Genomic DNA, 20,098 nt, shown 5'->3' with positions numbered 1-20,098 from the left:
GCAGACTTGATAAGAAATATTGTCCAGTATTGCAATGCTTTACTGGATCTATCTGAAACTTTGCGCGCACACTGCATCATCTAAATTTCACCTAAACTGCAATATTATATTATGGTCTTTATCTTGCATTTCAAAGATGATGGAACAATTTTTTTTTTTTAAATGCATGTTTTTTTGTTTGTATTATCTTTTACCATATGTAATGTGTTATATTCTACTACATTCATTTCACATATCCACAAACTTCAAAGTGTTTCCTTTCAAATGGTATCAAGCATATGCATATCCTTGCTTCAGGTCCTGAGCTACAGGCAGTTAGATTTGGTATGTCATTTTAGGTGAAAATCCTTGCCTTTTGGCAGATCCATGTGGCTTCAGGGTGGCTAGGAAAGAAGTTGGGAGCAGTTGAATCAGTGAAGGTAACCTTAAGTGGACTTGTGATATTTTCTTCGGCCCAGAGGTAGCGGGCGCTCCATGTCACGCAACTTGGGCCAATATCTGTTTCTTGCTTTGTGCTTAAGAATAGGGTATCATTGAATGGAGTGATTTCTGGGGTAGTATTAAGTGTGCAGGTGGAGAAGTTGAAGATTCCTGGTGTTTGTGATGCCTGCCGTTTGCCTGCCGTTTCCTAGCCACCGGTGGTGAAAAAGAGGAGTCACTGTCAGACCTTTTTGAGTTTTGAGTCTTTTTACCTGACAAAGTCTTGTTAGGATATATCAGTTATCCCGTTAGAGCTTTTGTGCCGAATCCATTGCGGCGTTTCAGGTGCAACGTCTATAGTCGTGTCACAGCAGTGTGTAGGAGGGAGATTCCAAGATGTGGGAAGTGTGCAGGAGTGCATGAGATAGAGGATTGTGTAGTTTCGGTGAATAAAGTTGTGTGTCAACTGTAGGGGTGCCCTTGTTGCTGGGGATCGGAAGTGTCCGGTGCGAGAGAGGCAGGTGGAGCTGGCCAGCGTCAGAGTAGTGCAGAATGTGTTGAATGCTGAGGCAGTGAAGAAAGTAGAGGAGGATGCGTCAAGAGTGAGAGATCCTGAGAGGATCCATGTGAGGAGTGGATCTGTGCCAGCACAGAGGGATAGGCCATCGAATGATACACTGTATGCTTTAGTACGGTTGGCTTCTTAGCGTTCATATCAATGGTTATCCACTGTACCACAGAAATGGAACGTAAATCACAAAAAATAGATGTGGTGGCAGCTGCAGAGAAGTATTTGCGTATACAAGATTTGACTTCAGAAGAGTTACAGGGTGTGTGAAGTGGTGGTGTCTCGTCCTCCCAGGCAATTGACCAGATACGGTCAAAATAGTGGAATGGGGTGGTGATTAAAAAAAAATTAAATAGTGATATATAGGTGTAGGGTTAGTTGGTGGTGCATATTATTATTTCTTTTTCCCCCTTTTTATTTTTGTATAACAAAATGTAAGGTGATTGAACACACACTACAGTAGGTGGCGGCATGCACAAACAAAATGTGTGAACAACATGATACCAAAGAAGAAGAATGTCGAACGCCAGGCGGCTGCGGCATTCTGGGTAATTTGCAGGGGTTTGATGGCACAAGCGGGGAGCCCATCCAACAGAGTTCCAGTAGTCTGGATGGGAGATGGCAAGTGCCTGGATTAGGTCCTGCACCGCTTCCTGTATGAGGAAAGGTCATACTCTACGGATGTTGCTGAGCATGAACCTGCAGGAGCGAGTCACTGCTTTGATGTTTGCTGAGAACAACAGAGTGTTTCCCAGGGTCATGCCAAGGTTCTTTGCACTCTGGGAGGGGTCACCGTGGAGTTGTCAACCATGATGGAGAGGTCTTGGAAGCGGGCAGGCCTTCCCCTGGGAGGAAGAGCAGCTCCGTTTTGTTGATGTTGAGATTGAGGTGGTGGGCCGATATCCAAGCTGAGATGTCTGCCAGGCACGCAGAGATGCGTGTCGCCTCCTAGGTGTCAGAAGGGGGGAAGGAGAAGAGTAGTTGAGTGCCATCGGCATAGCAATGATAGGATTTTGTAGGGTCTTTTATAATGAACAAAAATATAAATGCAACAATTTCAAATATTGTACAGTTACAGTTCATATAAGAAAATCTGAAATAAATTCATTTGGCCCTACTCTATGGATTTCATGACTGGGCTGTGGTGCAGCCATGGGTGGGCATAGGCCCACCCACTGGGGAGCCAGGCCCATCCAATCAGAATGAGTTTTTCCCCTCAAAAGGGCTTTATTACAAACAGAAATACTCCTCAGTACCCCCTCAGACGAAACCGCAGGTGAAGAAGCTGGATGTGGACCTGGGCTTGCTTGGTGACACATGGTCTGCGGTTTTGAGGCTGGTTGGACTTCCTGCCAAATTCTCTAAAATTACATTGAAGGCAGCTAAAGGTAGAGAAATTAACATAAAATTCTCTGGCAACAGCTCTGGTGGACATTCCAACAGTCAGCATGCCAATTGCATGCTCCCTCAAAACCTGCACATTTTAAAGTGGCCTTTTATTGTACCCAGCACAAGGTGCACCTGTGTAATGATCACGCTGTTTAATCAGCTTCTTGGTATGCCACACCGGTCAGGTGGATGGATTATATTGGCAAAGGAGAAATGCTCACTAAGAATGCTTTTTAAGCCTTGAGATAGTTGAGACATGGCTTGTGTATATCTGTCATTCAGAGGGTGAAAGGGCAAGACAAAATATTGAAGTGCCTTTTAAACCGGGTGTGGTACTAGGTGCCAGGCACACCGGTTTGTGTCAAGAACTGCAACGCTGCTGGGTCTTTCATGCTCAACAGTTTCCTGTGTGTATTCAAGAAATGTCCACCACCCAAAGGACATCCAGTCAACTTGACACAACAGTTGGAAAGCATTCAGAGTCAACATGGGCCAGCATCCCTGTGGAACGCTTTCGACACCTTGTAGAGTCCATGCCCCGACGAATTGAGGCTGTTGAGGGCAAAAGGGAGTGCAACTGAATATTAGGAAGGTGTTCCAAATATTTTGTACACTCAGTGTAAATAATGCAATGGATGCACTCAAATAAAAAGCAAGAGAATACCCTGGATTAGACACGAACATTGAGAAACTGCCACGTCAACGTTGCATAATATGTAGGTAAGGCAGGCACCCCAGAAAGTGCCTTGATCTCTACATGTCTGTTGACTTACAACAGAAACAGGAAATAGAGACCACAGAAGCAGTTTGCATTAGTTTCCCTCTACAAATCAGTCTTCTCTGTTTGCATATTGAGCCCAACCTGTTATCATTTGATAACACTTTTTAATGGAGACACACAGAGGCGAGCAAAAACTAGATTCCAAACCATTTAATCTGGTCCACCAGCCAGCTCAATTGAGCCTGGGGACAAGGTTACAAACTACTTAGTAAATATATCTACAAAATTCATAGTGGTGCATTATGGTTCTTTCATTCTTCATTAAAACATGGAGATATGTTATAACATACTGTGAGATAAGGTGAGAGAATAATACAAACTACTAAAAAGTTAATACAATTACAAAAATGTTTTTGTGGGAGAACATTTGAACAGCTGTAAACAGAGTTTACTTTTCCTTTATCCTACTCAGCAATCCCATTGACAGAAAGTTCACCTAAATATATGATTTCATACTAAAAGGTTCTCCAGCTTGCTTTTCCATTCGAAAAAAAAACTAACAAAATAAACAGTTGATTAGTTAGGCTTTGAAGGGAAGCACCATATGATCCTCAGGGAATGTCCATGTCTCCGTTAGAGGCCTGAGAGAGACGCCTCTCAACTCTCTCTCCTTCACACCCCGACCCTGCACTGCTGCTGTTGTCCACGTTTTCCTTGCTCTCCTCGTCCTGCTCCTCAGACCTCTGTCTCAGACGCAGGCCTGGATCTCTCTGGGATGGGATCTGGAAGCTGGAGAAAGAGCCCCCTCCTGATGGTCTCTTCTCTAGAACCATGGGAGGGAGATCAGGAGACAGAACAACAAACATTTATTTTAACATTTATGGCGCTGAAGAAACAATGTCATCAAAGAGAACCAGGGTTGTCTGCAGCTAAAATATCAGTCACCCCCTGAAATGTCATTTGTCCTACTTGAAGCTGTCTAACTTTGGCAAAGATAGGAGACAGATCCCTGTGATTCTGTGTCTGCCATGCAGGGAGAGTGGTGGCATGTCACCTGGTAAGGGTGAAATGAATAGAGCCAGTGGGTTTCGGTTCAAAATATGATTAAGATCAATAAAATAGAAATGCACGAACGCGTCTTGTCTACACTATGTTTGAGGAAGATGTCTTCTAAAACGAGCTTGACAAACCCCAGCTGCAACCACAGTGATAAAGAGCGACACTTCTGAAGACCTTTGGCATACTATACACCTTCTACTGTAGGTCTTATCCACTACATGCTCTTTGTGCATAGTTAAAAGCCACCCAAACCACAAGGCAATGTAGGCTTATTCTAGTGACCTGATTGCATAAGTCATGGCTGAGCACTTAGCAGCAGGCACTTGGCAGTGTACGCATCCCAAATGGCACCTGATTCCATTTATAGTGCAGTATTTTTGACCGGTCAAATTAAGTGTTCTATAAAGGGAATAGGGAGCCATTTGGGACACGACCAGTGTTTCTTGCCGATTGTGACTAGTCCTCTTTTGCTTTTTCTGCGCCTCAAACATGATAATATATCAAACCTAAGCTTTCTGTGTATGTTTTTCGTTGTCAATGAAGATACTGGTGTGGTGTGACGTAGCCTACCTCCTGGTCCAATAGGACGCATCAGTCGGTTCATCTGAACATTCCAGTGTTTGACATTGGTGCTGGCCTGGCGAAGCTTCCTCTGGGCAGCCTATTAGAACACAAGACGGATTGAAACACCCCACGCAAACACAGTAAAACTTACTTAATTCTCTCACTATCTCCCGCAATCCAATCCCTGATCACATCCCACTTGGCAAAAACTGGTTGAATCAACGTTGTTTCCACTTGATTTCAACCCAGAAAATCTGTGTCGACGTTGAATCAATATGGAAAACTAATTGGATCAACCAGGGCATTTCGTATTTTTTTTCTCCCAACTTTTAACCTAAAGCCAATGACATGGTGAATATTTTTAATTTCATGTTAAATTCACCATAGTTGACAACTCAACCAAATGTAAATCAAAACTAGACTGACGTCTGTGCCCAGTGGGATGTGATACCCAAATAGCCAGAGCTGTTTTGAAGTACCATTAACGGTGTGTTGATAGGCTACTCATCACTATATAACTACCGTATAACATTATGCACAGGTATTTATATTATATAGTGTATCTCTGTACTTACCACAACGTCCTGGTCGACCCTGTAGCGGTTGGCCCTGACCTCCTCCAGCTGCCTTTGGGCCTCCTCAAGAGCGCGGGACTTGTTTTCCATCTCTTGCCTTAGCTCCTGCTTCTCCCTCTGGGTCTTCAGGATGTACTCCTCCTGCTCCTCTTGCAGCGCCATCAGGGCCTTCATCTTGTCCTCCTCCTCAGACAGCAAACTGTACAATAAACATATATGAGAAATAGAAAATCTTTAACTGGAAGACATACAGTAGATATGGCATTGTGTGGTAAGAAGTTGGACGAGACACATTTAATGTTTTTAGAAACGTGACACATGCAAACTCTTGACCTCGCAATCATCTCTCAAAAAGTGTCCAGTTAAACACAGGCGCCCCCCAAGGCTGTTGCTTATCTCCATTACTTTTCATTATATACTGTACAATGTTATGTACATTTTTTTAAGCATATATGAGCCTTTGTAATGTCTTATTACTTTATATTTGTATGCTATATTTGCCTTGTCTGTGAGTGTTTGGGATCTTTGAGACAAGCAGAGAGCTTGGCGCTTGGTATTTGCAGTCACAAAATTAAATAGAACCGGTTAGGATCTGTATGTTTCCCATCGAGTCAGTGAATAAATGCATCAAAGCACACTGCTTCTTCTTACATGTAAGATTGTGACAGACACACCATGAACACCCTGTCAGTGTCAACAGATCCTACAGATTGTAGCTAGACAACTTCCTCTGTTAAACTCAACTTCCTCAGGAACCTAACTAATGCAACAGCCTCTCTTCAACAGCAATCGGCTTCTCTTAACACCATCTGTCTCTGCTGTGTACGGTGCTCTGTAAAAAGACATGCAGCTTTTACGTGCCAACTTGGTGCCTTCTCACACGATGACAGCAAGCCCTAAGATGAACCTGTGTCAATGTAAGCAAAGTAGTGAGGGTACTAGGTTTGTGAGTCAGTGTGAGCGAAACAATGTCTGAGTGTGTCCAGCACCCTGCCCTTAGCCTGTGTGTGTATGTGAGAGTGCGTTTGCATGGGTAACTGCCTACCTGCGTGTGTGTGCCTCCATGTCTGTGTGTGTGTATATCCCTTTACCCAGTCTGTGCATATCGAAAGACCTCTTCGTCCTGCCGAGCTTTGATCTCCTGCTGTAGAGCCTCCTCCAGACTTGTCTGCATCTCCTCCAGCTCCTTGATCCTCTTCCTCTGCCGCTCCGCCTCCTCCTCCTTCAGAACCATCTCTGCCTGCATGGTGGCCCGTGACTGGAAGAGGAGACCCACATCAGCATGGAACATCTAAACACCCACTCCTCCTGTCTGAATCAACCTGCACCCTTCTCCTGCGCGACGCAGGTAAACATTGTGCGGTCGTCACTCTTCTCCATTCATCAGCACTCCTCCACCTTTCTCCTCCATGCAACCACACTCCTCCCTTCCACCCTCTCCTCCCCCGTACACTTCCTCCACCCCTCCCAGTCTTCACCTCCTTTGCCTCGCGGAGCTGCACCTCCAGGGCCTGTTGCATCTCCTCATGATGCTGGCGCCGCCTCATCTCGTCCTGCTCCAGGAGGGCTTGGGCCTGCCTCTGCGCCTCCTTTAGGAGCTCCAGCTCGGCCAGCTTATGCTCCTTCTCCTCCTGCAGGGCCTGAAAACGTTGCTGCTCCTCCTCCTTAGCCAGCCGCCTCTTCTCCCGCTGCTCCCTCTGCTCCCTCCTCTTCAGCTTCAGGTCCTTGTGGAGAGAGGTCTTCCCTTCACTGTGTAGACGGATGGCTGTCTGAATGGCTGGGGGTGAAGGGAGGGACAGGATGTCAGTACTCAGTATATGCTTACTGCTTGACTTCGAATAATCAACCCAGTAATCAACCCAACATATAGGGCAGGGGGAATCGTTGCCTTCACTACTTTTGTCATCAGTATGATAGTTGTTACAAGCTTGGTAATTCATCATATCCCTAAATAATTGTGTCAACAATGTGTAAATGCTCAATTAGCAATTTATTGATCATGGTACCTGCAGTCCATTCCTGTCTCTGCTTGGTGTCTGAGGCACTCATCTCGTAGGTCTTGGACAGAGTTTTCAGACAGAACATACACCTCTTCCCATCCCGGTCTGGCAGCACCTGATCAACAGGAGAAGTACTCATTGTGACACATTAGCACAATGTATGTATATATATTTGTTGTACATTCATTGTAAATTCCTTTCTATTTTCAGCTATTTCAAATGACACATATGAGGGAGGGATGTGTTAACCCTGTAGCTCTGATTGAATAAGTTATTAAATCTGTCACCCATTCTCAAAAAGGAGCAGGCCTAGCTCAGCTGTGCCTGTCCCCACTGCCCCACCCCAGGTCCCACCCCACCTCAAGCCCAGCCTACCTCCACACAGCAGTTCCCATCCAGAGCAATGCTTCCCTGGCGCTCCTTGCGGTCCTCACTGGTGTAGTAATCCAGGGTAATGGGCCTCAGGGTGAACCAGCGCTCCTTCCAGTTCCTCCTCAGCTGACTCTTCTTCCACAGGTACCCCTGTAGGCAACACAGTCAACCCACACAGAACTGACACAATCAACACACGTCACTGAAACAGAATTGGAGGTCACAAGCATGTAGGCAGATAGCAAGAAATTCAGACAGGCAGACAGTATAGAGATGTTGTTCTGTTGTTTTTAAGTACCCTACCTCTTTGAGGACATCAGCAACTATCTCCCTGTAGACCTCCTCTATGGCCATGCTGGTGATTTCCTGGCCCATGCCTCTGGTTATCTTCCCAGTGTTCATCATCTCCAGGAAGGACCAGACAGTGAAACCATTCTGCTGCACTGCATCCTGGGAGATGAAGTCTTCCAGCTCCACACAGTTGAGCTCAACACTCATGGCCATGCAAATCTTTTTCAGGAGGTATTCCACCTGAATAATTCAAAAACACAAATATTTTGTTTGTAAAAGGGATGCAATTGGTATATGGGGGGAATGGTTGCCTTTCAATTGTTTTGTAATTGGTTAATAACCAGAGTCTCAATCTCTATCTTGTTTATTTTAATAGTCCGTCACGACTCACAAAATAATATTTGGATGATAATGTATCCTATGCTTTTGTTTTCAGTGAAACCACCCCGACTGCTAGTTGTTACTGAGGCACTGTAGTGCCCTGCTCTAAAATCTGTGGCTTATCACAATCACACTGCCAACAGCGGTTGTGAAAAACAGACAGAAACCAAAAGCCATGCTACAAGTGACATACAAGCCCATATTTAGGTACTGAAAGATTCACAGCAATCAGTAGGAAGAAAAACATTCCTCACGGGTTTGCTATATTTAGCAACCTGCTCTCAGAGCATTTCGTATTATTCTATATGTAATTCTGACACTATTTAGTATGATACTGTATGTTACGTTTTGTATGTTATGTATTCATTTGTGGATGTCCATCACGCATTACGTATGTTATGTTACAAATTACAATTCGTATTATATGTTACGAATTTGCAAAACATATAATATGTTACAAATTCTAGCTGGATGGCTAGGTCGCTAACGTTAGTAATCTTGCTAACATTAGCGAGACTAGGGGTTAGGTTAGGGGTTAAGTTTAGGAGTTAGGTTAAAGGGTTAGGGGAAGGGTTAGCTAAAAGGGTTAAGGTTAGCTAACATGCTAAGTAGTTGCAAAGTAATAAGTAGTTAAAAAGTTGCTAAAATGCTAAAGTTGTCCATGATGAGACACAAATTCAAACTTTGGGTTGCTAGATGTTCGCGTTACGCGCACGCCCAACCACCCTACTTTCGTTTTTGACTTAAGTAACCATACCAAATGTAACATATCATACTGATTTACATTTACTATGTTACGTCTAGTCTATGAGAGCAGGCTGTATAGAGGTTTGGCAGATAAATACTACATTTTACATTTAAATAATTTAGCAGACGCTCTTATCCAGAGTGACTTACAGGAGCAATTAGGGTTAAGTGCCTTGCTCAAGGGCACAGACAGATTTTTCACCTAACGTTAGTCTGCGATTTGAACCAGAGACCTTTCGGTTACTGGCCCAATGAGCTTAACTGCTAGGCTACCTGCTGCCTCTACAATTAAATACTACAATTACAGTGAGTGTTTGGATTTGGTTATAGCGGTATTGAAAGTTAGTGATGGACCTTTTCCCTTTTTAAGTGACTAAATGTATTAGGATTATTTAGCATCCATCCACTGTATTCTAGGTGAATTTGTAGTATAATATGCTACAGAACCCAGCATGCTTTGTATACATAACTCACCTCATCAGGAACCATAACGAGAGGGTATTTATCCTCTGACAGAAAGTTAAACAGACTCCAGAGATGAAAGGCATCTTTCCCTGGCAACACATTGTTATTGTCCTTCGCCGGTTTGTAGTTCTTCTTAGCAGTGAGAGTCCAGCACAGTTCATCAACCTGTTCTTTCACAAAACAGCCCTCTTCTACCTGTGAGGCATAATAAGCAGCACTGAGTAAGGAAAATGTACCTAGCATTTTTTAGCTCTCTTTTCCTTCTTTATAAACCAAGTGGTGGCATCTGGGTACACAAACAACATAATTACTTTTTATAGTCATGACTCTATATGCATTTATAGATACATACAATGTTTATAAGGGTGTGTTTGTGGAATGAGTATGTGGGCATTCACAAGTAATTCCATCCCAAACCCAAAGGGCTCATAAATCCAATAAAAAGGAAAGACTGAGGCAAAAATGTAAGGTGACTTGGGTGTGTTTGTGTACATGACTTTACCTTGTCCAGTATGTATTTGTTGAGGTAAGGCATGTACCCTTGGCTGGAGACCGGTCCATCGTCATCATCCCTGAAATGTTCTTCCAGAGCCACCGGGTCGTGAGGGATGGACAGAACCGTACACAAGTTATGTGATAGGACCTAGAACACACAAACGACAGGGTTGTGAGGGCTGTTCACTCCCTTATCGTCGGGCAAACCGTATCGGAACATGAGGTCTGATACCAACAGGCACAGAGACAATTTCTATCTACAAGCCATCAGATTGCTGAATTACATTTACATTTACGTCATTTAGCAGACGCTCTTATCCAGAGCGACTTACAAATTGGTGCATTCACCATATGATATCCAGTGGAACAACCACTTTACAATAGTGCATCGATATCTTTTTTTTTGGGGGGGGGGGGGGGGGTTAGAAGGATTACTTTATCCTATACCAGGTATTCCTTAAAGAGGTGGGGTTTCAGGTGTCTCCAGAAACCCCACCTCTGAATAATTGAACTGGACTGACCACCTGCTCTGATTCTCTGCACCTTAGCACACACATTCATGGTTCCTTCTATTAAGGCAAGTTGTCCAGGTCCTGAGGCAGCAAAGCATCACCAAACCATCATACTACCACCACCACCATGCTTGACTGTTGGTTAAAGGTTCTTACTGTGGAATGCAGTGTTTGGTTTTCGGCAGGCAAAAAAGTTACACTTTTGACTGATCTGTCTATAAAACATTCTTCAGAGAGTCTTGATGATCATCCAGGTGCTTTTTGCTCAACTTGAGTCAACTTTTTGGAGTCAACCAAAGACTGCATTCCACAGTAAGAACTTAATACCAATCGTCAAGCATGGTGGTGGTACTGTAGTGTGATGGTTTGGGGAATGTCAGGCCATCCGTCTGTGAGCTGAAGTGGAAGCACAGCTGGGTCATGCAGCAAGACAATGATCCAAAACACAATCAAGTCTACATGAAAATGGTTAAAAATATTTTAAAAAGTGACATTTTAGAATGGCGTAGTCAAAGTCCAGACCTAATCCCGATTGAGATGTTGTGGCAGGGCTTGAAAGCCCACAGATGTTGCTGAGTTAAAGCAGTTCTGCATTCAAGAGTGGGCAGAAATTCCTCCACAGTGATGTGAGAGACTGATCAACAACTACAGGAAGCATTTGGTTGCAGTCATTGCAGCTAAAGGTGGTACAACCAGTTATTGAGTGTAAGGGGGCAATTACTTTTAAACACAGGGAAATTGAGTGTTGAATAAGTATCCTTTTTTTATTATTTGTAAACTCAGGTTCCTTTTATCTAATATTAGGTTTTTGGTTGAAGATCTGAAAGCAATCAGTATCAAAAATATGCAAAAAGAGTTTCGCAGCACTGTAGATGAGATACAGCAAAATGTATATTGAAAATAAGGTTCAAATCAAGTTTAAATCTTTGGTAGATCCTTTTAAAAATGGTGACTTGTCTCTGTCAGACAGAGATGTGGCGCGCAGTAAAAAAGAGAAATACTTTGACGGTTTATGAAGGAACTGAAACATAAAAGCTGAATCATTAAAGTATTTTAGTCTTCTATAAAAAGCCAAAAAGTTAGTTTACATATTGTAGGGAATTTGGCGGTGTAGCCCCGACCAGAACTCAAACCCTGGTCCCGCGACTGTCAAGCCAACACCTTAGGCATTACAACAAGAGATCTGAACCCTTTGACAAGATTGCTAAATGTTGGGTTAGGGTTGCTACAATATCTTTGATTTACCCATAAAAATATGTCATTCAAGAGTGTTGTGCACGTGAGAACCAATGTTTCAACTGCCATTTAGACCTCAGAGAAAATACAATGCTATTTCTGTGAAGTTTATACGTCTTTCAAGAGAGCATCATCAATAAATAACTGGAGGCTTACTGAAATAGAAGTTGAGATAATCCTTTTTTTAAGGGGGGGTGAGTCAGTGCACCCAGCCCACTGCTTCTGAAACATCATCACATCCTGTCTTCCTCTCCTCCTCCCTCCCACTATGAAACCAAGTGTATGTGACCTGTGTGACCTGCTGGCTTCTGAGCCTCTATTACCCTTTCACAATATCATTCCAACCTGAACCATACTGTGCTGGCTGGCTCTTTTTTCATTTTTCCAGCACGGTTCCATCACCTATGGTTGATGGTAGGTGTACTGTAACCAACATGATACAGCTCAGCTCAGCTTGGCTAAGTAGATTTTAAAAAGGGTATATGACTGCCTGGTCTCTGGACTGACTGGGCCATACTCCAGACCAGAGTACTTAGCCTCGATAAACCTGACTGCATGGTTCTGGTCTGGACAATACTCTAGACTAGAGCCTGCCCCACCACCAGTATGACGGGATAGGCTTTGTCACGAGGTTCTAGTAGTAAAAGCCAGTAGCACATGGCTGAACGTAGGGCCGAATGGATAGATGGAGGGTGATGTAATGATTATATATCCAACTTTCTACAGCACTACTTTGTCAATAACAATAAGCACTGAAGATGTACATGACCATAGTATTGAAGACAATGTGTGACACGTTCTATTCCATTCACCACCTCTTTGGTCATGTTCGTGCCACAGTACCAATTGCACTGTATGTGGTGACATCATGGACCAGTCTGGGTACAACTTGGTGATAAGGGCTCTTATTCATAGAAACACTGAGAGCAAACTGTTACTTGTCAGCTCCACACTCGCAGTGCCTCTAAAACACAAGCACACATTGTTCACTATCATTACTGTTTTGCTCCCCATAGGAAACATCTTCATCACTGAGTCAGCCATCTACACTACATGACCAAAAGTATGTGGACACCTGCTTGTCGAACATCTCAAACCACCTTTTTACTGCTATAACAGCCTCCACTCTTCAGGGAAGGCTTTCCACTAGATGTTGGAACATTGCTGCAGGGACTTGCTTCCATTCAGCCACAACAGGTCTAGCATGGATGTTGGGCGATTAGACCTGGTGCGCAGTTGGCGTTCCAATTCATCTCAAAGGTGTTTGAAAGGGTTGAGGACAGGACTCTATGCAGGCCAGTCAAGTTCTTCCACACCGATCTCGACAAACCATTTCTGTATGGACCTCACTTTGTGAATGGGGGCAGTGGCGGATTTAGGTAAAGGCGACATGGGCTTCCCATCTTGCCTGGGGCAGCACAGGGCGCCCGCACAAAAAAAAAAAAAAAAATGAATGGTGACATTTGTACGATCTGTTTTCTATCGCTCATTTTCACGTCATGTCAATGATATCATGTCATCGTGTGGTTGCCCTGGGAGCCATACAAGCTAGAACTGCCACTGCACGGGGGCATTTTCATGATGAAACAGGAAAGGACCTTCTCCAAACTGTTGCCACAAAGTTGGAAACACATTATCGTCTAGAATGTCATTGTATGCTGTAGCATTAAGATTTCCCTTCACTGGAACTAAGTGGCCAAGCCCGAACCATGAAAAACAGCCCCAGACAATTATTCCTCTTCCACCAAACTTTACAGTTGGCACTTTGCATTCAGGCAGGTAGTGTTTTCTGGCATCCGCCAAACCCAAATTCATCCGTAGGACTACCAGATGGTGAAGCGTAATTCATCACTCCAGAGAATGCGTTTCCACTGCTCCAATGGCGCTGAGCTTTACACCACGCCAGCTGACGCTTGGCATTGCTCATAGTGATTTTAGTTGTGTGCGGCTGCTCGGCCATGGAAACCCATTTCATGATGCTCCCGACGAACAGTTCTTGTGTTGACATTGCTTCCAGAGGCAGTTTGGAACTCGGTAGTGAGTGTTGCAACTGAGGCCTGACGATTTTTACACACTTCAGCACTCGACAGTCCCGTTCTGTGAGCTTGTGTAGCCTACCACTTCGTGGTTGAGCCGTTGTTGCGCCTAGATGTTTCCACTTCACAATAACAGCACTTACAGTTGACCACGGCAGAAATTTGACGAACTGATTTGTTGGAAAGGTGGCATCCTATGGTGGTGCCACGTTGAAAGTAACTGAGCTCTTCAGTAAGGCCCTTCTACTGCCTGTGTGCTCAATTTTATACACCTGTCAAAAATGGGTGTGGCTGAAACAGCAGAATCCACACATTTTAATGGGTGTTCACATACTTTTATATACAGTTCCTTTGGAAATTATTCAGACCCCTTGACTTTTTCCACATTTGTTACATTACAGCAAAATTAAAACAGGTTTTTAGATTTTTTTGCAAAAGTATTAATGATAAAACAGGAATACCTTATTTACTTAAGTATTCAGACCCTTTGCTATGAGACTCAAAATTTAGGTCAGGTGCATCCTGGTTTCCATTGACCATCCTTGAGATGTTTCTACAAATTGATACGAGTCCACCTGTGGTAAATTCAATTGACTGGATTTTTTTTTTAAAAATCTTTATTTAACTAGGCAAGTCAGTTAAGAACAAACTCTTATTTTCAATGACGGCCTAGGAACAGTGGGTTAACTGCCTTGTTCAGGGGCAGAACGACAGATTTCAACTTGCAAACTTTCGGTTACTAGACCAACACTCTAACCACTAGGCTACCCTGCCGCCCCATGATATGATTTGGAAAGGCACACACCTGTCTATTTAAGGTCCCACAGTTGACAGTGCATGTAAGAGCAAAAACCAAGCCATGAGGTCAAAGGAATTGTCTGTAGAGCTCCGAGACAGGATTATGTCGAGGCACAGATCTGGAGAAGGGTACCAAAACATTTCTGCAGCATTGAAGGTCCCCAAGAACACAGTGGCCTCCATCATTCTTAAATGGAAGTTTGGAACCACCAAGACTCTTCCTAGAACTGGCCGCCCAGCCAAACTGATCAACCAAGGGAGAAGGGCCTTGGTCAGGGAGGTGACCAAGAACTTACGGTCACTTTGACAGAGCTCTAGAGTTCCTCTGTGGAGATGGGAAAACCTTCCAGAAAGACAACCATCTCCACCAATCAGGCCTTTATGGTAGTGGCCAGGTGGAAGCCACTCCTCAGTAGAAGGCACGTGACAGCCCGCTTGGAGTTAGCCAAAAGGCACCTAAAGGACTCTCAGACCATGATAAACAAGATTCTCTGGTCTGATAAATTAAGATTGACCTTTTTGGCCTGAATGCCAAGTGTCACGTCTGGCGGAAACCTGGCACCTTCCCTACAGTGAAGCATGGTGGTGGCAGCATCATGCTGTGGGGATGTTTTTCAACAGCAGGGACTGGGAAACTAGTCAGGATCGAGGGAAAGATGAACGGAACAAAGTACAAAGAGATCCTTGATGGAAACCTGCTCCAGAGTGCTCATGACCTCAGAATGGGCTGAAGGTTCACTTTCCAACAGGACAATGACCCTAAGCACACAGCCAAGACAACACAGGAGTCGCTTCCGGACAACTATCTGAATGTCCTTGAGTGACCCAGCCAGAGCCCGGACTTGAACCCGATCGAACATCTCTGGAGAGACCTGAAAATAGCTGTGCAGCGACACTCCCCCTCCAACCTGACAGAGCTTGAGAGGATCTGCAGAGAAGAATAGAAGAAACTCCCAAAATACAGATGTGCCAAGCTTCTAGCTGTCATACCCAAGAAGACTCAATGTTGTAATCGCTGCCAAAGGTGCTTCAACAAAGTACTGCATAAAGGGTCTGAATACTTATGTAAATGTGACATTTCCAGGGGAGGTTTATATGTCCACATTAGCAAAAAAAAATTGCTTTGTCATTATGGCGTATTATGTGTAGATTGATAAGGTAAAAAATATATATTTTAGAATAAGGCTGTAATGTCGAAAAATGTAGAAAAAGTCAATGTTTCGGAATTCTTTCTGAAGGCACTGAATATAGTATATACTAGTATGGTCACAGATCTGTTGCCAATGACCATAGGAGTTGGTAAGACAACACAAACGATTTCGGCAAATATACTTATGAAATCTGCAAATATCTTGTCACCATAACAGAGCATGTGGCATGAAGGCTCAACCAGGAAATACATATAATCAGATAAAGATCAGCACAAAATCTACCACATATCTTTCAAACTCCTACGGAATTATGTCAAGTTATTCTCCAGCTAGCACAATTTGGTTCATTGGAAGTTATGGGAACATACGTTTTTGGTTTCCCATTGGTTCTGGGAACGAAGCCATTCGTTTTCTGACTGGTAAAACTGAACGTTTTTTAAACGTTCTGATAACAGAAGTGAAACTTTTACCTGATCTAGATGTACATTTTTAGTTTACAGGGAGATTCTGAGAACATTTTACTATGGTTCCCTGAAAGTTATTAATCGAAGGTTTCATTAATGACAGGTTATTTGAAGGTAATTAAATAATGTTCTGAGAACATGTTTCAATAATGCTTTTAATAACACTGCTAGCTTAGTTTGGGTTAACTGTTTTGCACACATAGGACACATGGAAATTATTTTGTTTAGGCTAACGAGTGGCACAGCAGTGTAAGGCACTGCATCTTGGTGCAAAAGGCTTCACTATAGTACCTGGTTTGAATCCAGGCTGTATGACATCCGGCTGTGATTGTGAGTCCCATAGAGCGGCGCACAATTGGCCCAGCGTCATTGTAAATAAGAATTTGTTCTTAACTGACTTGCCTAGTTAAATAAAAATATTCATACATATGTTTCTTTTTTATGGCACAGCATCAGTGAGATTGAAACCTATGATCTTCTCTTCTCTCTGTGGAACAGCTAGCAAACATGTTCAACAGACCCCATTTCAAAGGAAACAAGCACTCATTAAGATCAGGTGTGGCCAATTAGTGGGCAAGGCCAACAACCCAGAGGTGCGTTTAGTTCGCTTGAATGTTTGTTATGTTTCGGAACAGTTTGTACTGAATCACACATTAATCCAAAACTTTATTGTATGTTTTTGAACAGACTTTGAGGTACGTTTCCTCCTGTTTGGTGGGTGTCGTGAGTTGTGGCTTGAAGCAACGAGTGGCGTATTTAAAGGGCAGTTGCCATGCTGACAGTGTTCCCCAACCCCTCCCAGTTTTCAACTGGTCATTCAATACAGCACCGTTTCCGTTCAATTGAACATTCTAGAACGTAGAAACATACTGAACACAGCTCTGAACACACTTAAGATAGAGGATAGAGAGAGTTTTGTTAATAATGAGAACGGAATCTTTATGTTTTTAAATAACATTCTTAGATCGTTCTCTGAAAGTTACTAAAGTTTTCTTGGAGTTTTTATGTAAAGTTTTCTTAACGTTCTGGGAACCATTTAAGAACATTACTTAGAATAGAATCATGAGGAAACCTGTAATAAACGTTAAGCTGAAGTACTGAAATTCCCGCAGAAGAATGTTGTTTCTTAGCGTTCTCGGAACAATGTGAGAACATGACTTTAAATAGAACCATGAGGAAAGATGTAGGAAACGCTATGCTGAAGCACTGAAATTCGCACAGAAGAACAATGTTTCTTAACATTCTCTGAACTATTTGAGAACATATCCAATGTCAAACCAGTTGGAGAATGTTCCGTGAACATTAACAAAATTTAAATTAAATGTAACCATTTTAGGAAACGTTCTGTTAAAGTAATGAAATACCAAGAAAATAACGCTTTTTTGTCAAGTTCCTTAAATGTGCTATGAATGTTCCAAAGCAAAGCAACTATCCTGCACCATTCCCAGAAAGTTCTGGGAAGGTAAACATATGGTTCCCAGAACGTTATGTGCTAGCTGGGTCAGGACCTGTTTTGCTCATCATCCAATGTCAATAAATGTATATTTTTGTGGATCCAGTTCACTTTATATATTGTTGGCCGACTCCAGATACCTTAAGAAGAGAAGATTAATATGATGTTCCTGAGGTCGGAAATGAGACAGCAAGCGTGCCTGGATAGAAGAAAGAGCCCCAAAGCATTGGTAAAAAAAAAATCATAAAATCTACCTTTACCTAATGTAACCAGGTACTTACCTTAAGTTGAGACTTTGAGACTTTCCCACTCTTCTCTAGATCCAAGGCTGTGAAACCATACCAAATGGACTTGAGGAGCTCTGAGCGTAGGTCCATGTCTGCAGCAGCATAACTTTCCGTTTTGCTCCTTCTTTCACAGCTTTTTTTTCTCTCTCCTCTCCCCTCCTCTTGATACGTGGCCCTATGTGTGACAGCCAGCAGTCACCCACACCCTGTACTGTGGCTTGTGAGGACCTGTGCTGACAGCACTACAATCCAATCAGTCTCAGCTACCCCACCTGTTGGTGGGGCAGGACACTGCAGGTAGGGGCCCACTATCATATCAAATCAAATTGTATTTGTCACATGCGCCGAATACAACAGGTGTAGACCTTACCGTGAAATGCTTACTTACAAGCCCTTAACCAACAATGGAGTTCAAGAAATAGAGTTAAGAGCACAGTTGGTTAGGAGCCTGTAAAACGGCAGCCATCCCCTCCTGCGCCATTATTATGCTTTCCAAAAAGTATTCAGACCCCTTGAATTTCTTCACGTTTTATTGTGTTACAAAGTGGGATTAAAAACAAGTAATTGTACATTTTTTGTCAACAATCTACACAAAATACTCTGTAGTGTCAAAGTGGAAGATTCTTTTTTTTAAAGATAAATAAAGAATAACCCAAATATAATCGCTGCTTAAGTATTCAGCCCCTCTGTTTAGCAAGCTTAAATTAGTTCATCTGTAAAATGTGTCTCAACAAATCACATAATAAGATACATGGACTCACTCTGTGTGAAATAACAGGGGTTGACATGATTTTTGAATGACTAACCCTTCCTCTGTCCTCCATACATACAGCATCTGTAAGGTGCCTCAGTCAATTATTGCATTTCAAGCACAGATTCAACTACAAAGACCAGGGAGCTTTTCAAACGTCTCATAAAGAAGGGCAATGCTTGGTAGATTGGGTAACAATAACAAATCAGACATTGAACATCTCTTTAAGCATGTTCAAGTTAATAATTATGCTGTGGATTATGTATTAAACCACCCAGACACATAAAAAATACAGTTGTCCTTCTGATCTTAGCTGCAGGATAGGAATGCAACTGCTCAGGGATGTTACCATGAGGCCATTGGTAATTTTAAAACAGCTACAGAGTTCAATGGCTGTGATGGGAGAAAACTGAGGCGAGATCAACAACATTGTAGTGACTCCAAAATAGTAATCCTGGATTGTAAACTGTTATGGTCAAAACATATTGATGCAACAGTAGCTAAGATGGGGAGAGGTCTGTCCGTAATAAAGCACCGCTTTGCCTTCTGAACAACAAATCCCCAAGGCAGGCCCTTACAGGCCCTAGTTTTGTCGCACCTGAACTACTGTCCAGTCGTGTAGTCAGGTGCCACAAAGAGGGACTTGGGAAAATTACAACTGGCCCAAAACACTGCAGCACGGCTGGCCCTTTAATGTACACGTAGAGCTAACATTAATAATATGCATGTCAATCTCTCCTGACTCAAAGTAGAGGAGAGATTGACTTCATCTCTACTTGTTTTTGTAAAAAGTATTGACATGTTGAATGCACCAAGCTGTCTGTTTAAACTACTAGCACACAGCTCGTACACTTATGCATACCCCACACGACATGCCACCAGAGGTCCCTTCACAGTCCCCAAGTCCAGAACAGACTATGGGAGGCGCACAGTACTACATAGAGCCATGGCTACATGGAACTCTATTCCACATCAAGTAACTCACGCAAGTAATAAAATCAGATTTAAAAATCTTATGACAATATACCTTATGGAACAGCGAGGACTGTGAAGAGTCACACACACAAGCACAAACACACACATTTTTATTTGTTTTATTTTATTTCACTTTATACATACAAACATACATAACATGCACACTATACACACACATACACAGTTGTGGCCGGTGGGCACACACTTAATGTATTGTGAAATCTGTTGTAAAATGTATTTGAATGTTTAAAATGTTTATTATAATGTATACTACTGCCTTAATTTGTGCTGAATAAGAGGAAGAGTAGCTGCTGCCTTGGGGAGGGACTCATTGGATCACGTGGTGAAGCATCGTGCGTCGTTTCCATGGAGTTGTTTTTGCACGCTT

General features: G+C 42.9%; 1 protein-coding gene across 2 annotated transcripts; it reads right to left on the bottom strand.

Annotated features, from left to right (window-relative positions):
• Positions 1–1,342: 1,342 nt before the first annotated feature.
• LOC106566993 (differentially expressed in FDCP 6 homolog) lies at positions 1,343–18,202 on the bottom strand. 2 transcript variants are annotated; one of them, XM_082960161.1, is made up of 12 exons: positions 17,979–18,202; positions 10,055–10,195; positions 9,562–9,747; positions 7,972–8,199; positions 7,672–7,818; positions 7,303–7,411; positions 6,775–7,073; positions 6,388–6,554; positions 5,297–5,495; positions 4,728–4,818; positions 3,700–3,921; positions 1,343–1,936 (listed from the first exon to the last, which is right to left on the bottom strand). In XM_082960161.1, the coding sequence occupies exons 1-11, from the start codon at positions 18,072–18,074 to the stop codon at positions 3,710–3,712; spliced, it is 1,875 nt and encodes a 624-aa protein (XP_082816287.1). In that variant the 5' UTR covers positions 18,075–18,202; the 3' UTR covers positions 1,343–1,936; positions 3,700–3,709. The 2 variants fall into 2 exon arrangements, with proteins under 2 accessions (XP_082816287.1, XP_013991200.1); XM_014135725.3 differs by lacking the exon at positions 1,343–1,936 and having other exon boundaries at positions 3,294–3,921.
• Between the last annotated feature and the right edge of the window lie 1,896 nt (positions 18,203–20,098).

The sequence above is a fragment of the Salmo salar genome, chromosome 13 (genome assembly GCF_965601325.2).
Source record: "Salmo salar chromosome 13, fSalSal1, whole genome shotgun sequence".
NCBI classification, from domain to species: domain Eukaryota; kingdom Metazoa; phylum Chordata; class Actinopteri; order Salmoniformes; family Salmonidae; genus Salmo; species Salmo salar.
The sequence above is the reverse complement of the archived record's forward strand: the minus strand, read 5'-3'. Positions and strand labels throughout refer to the sequence as shown.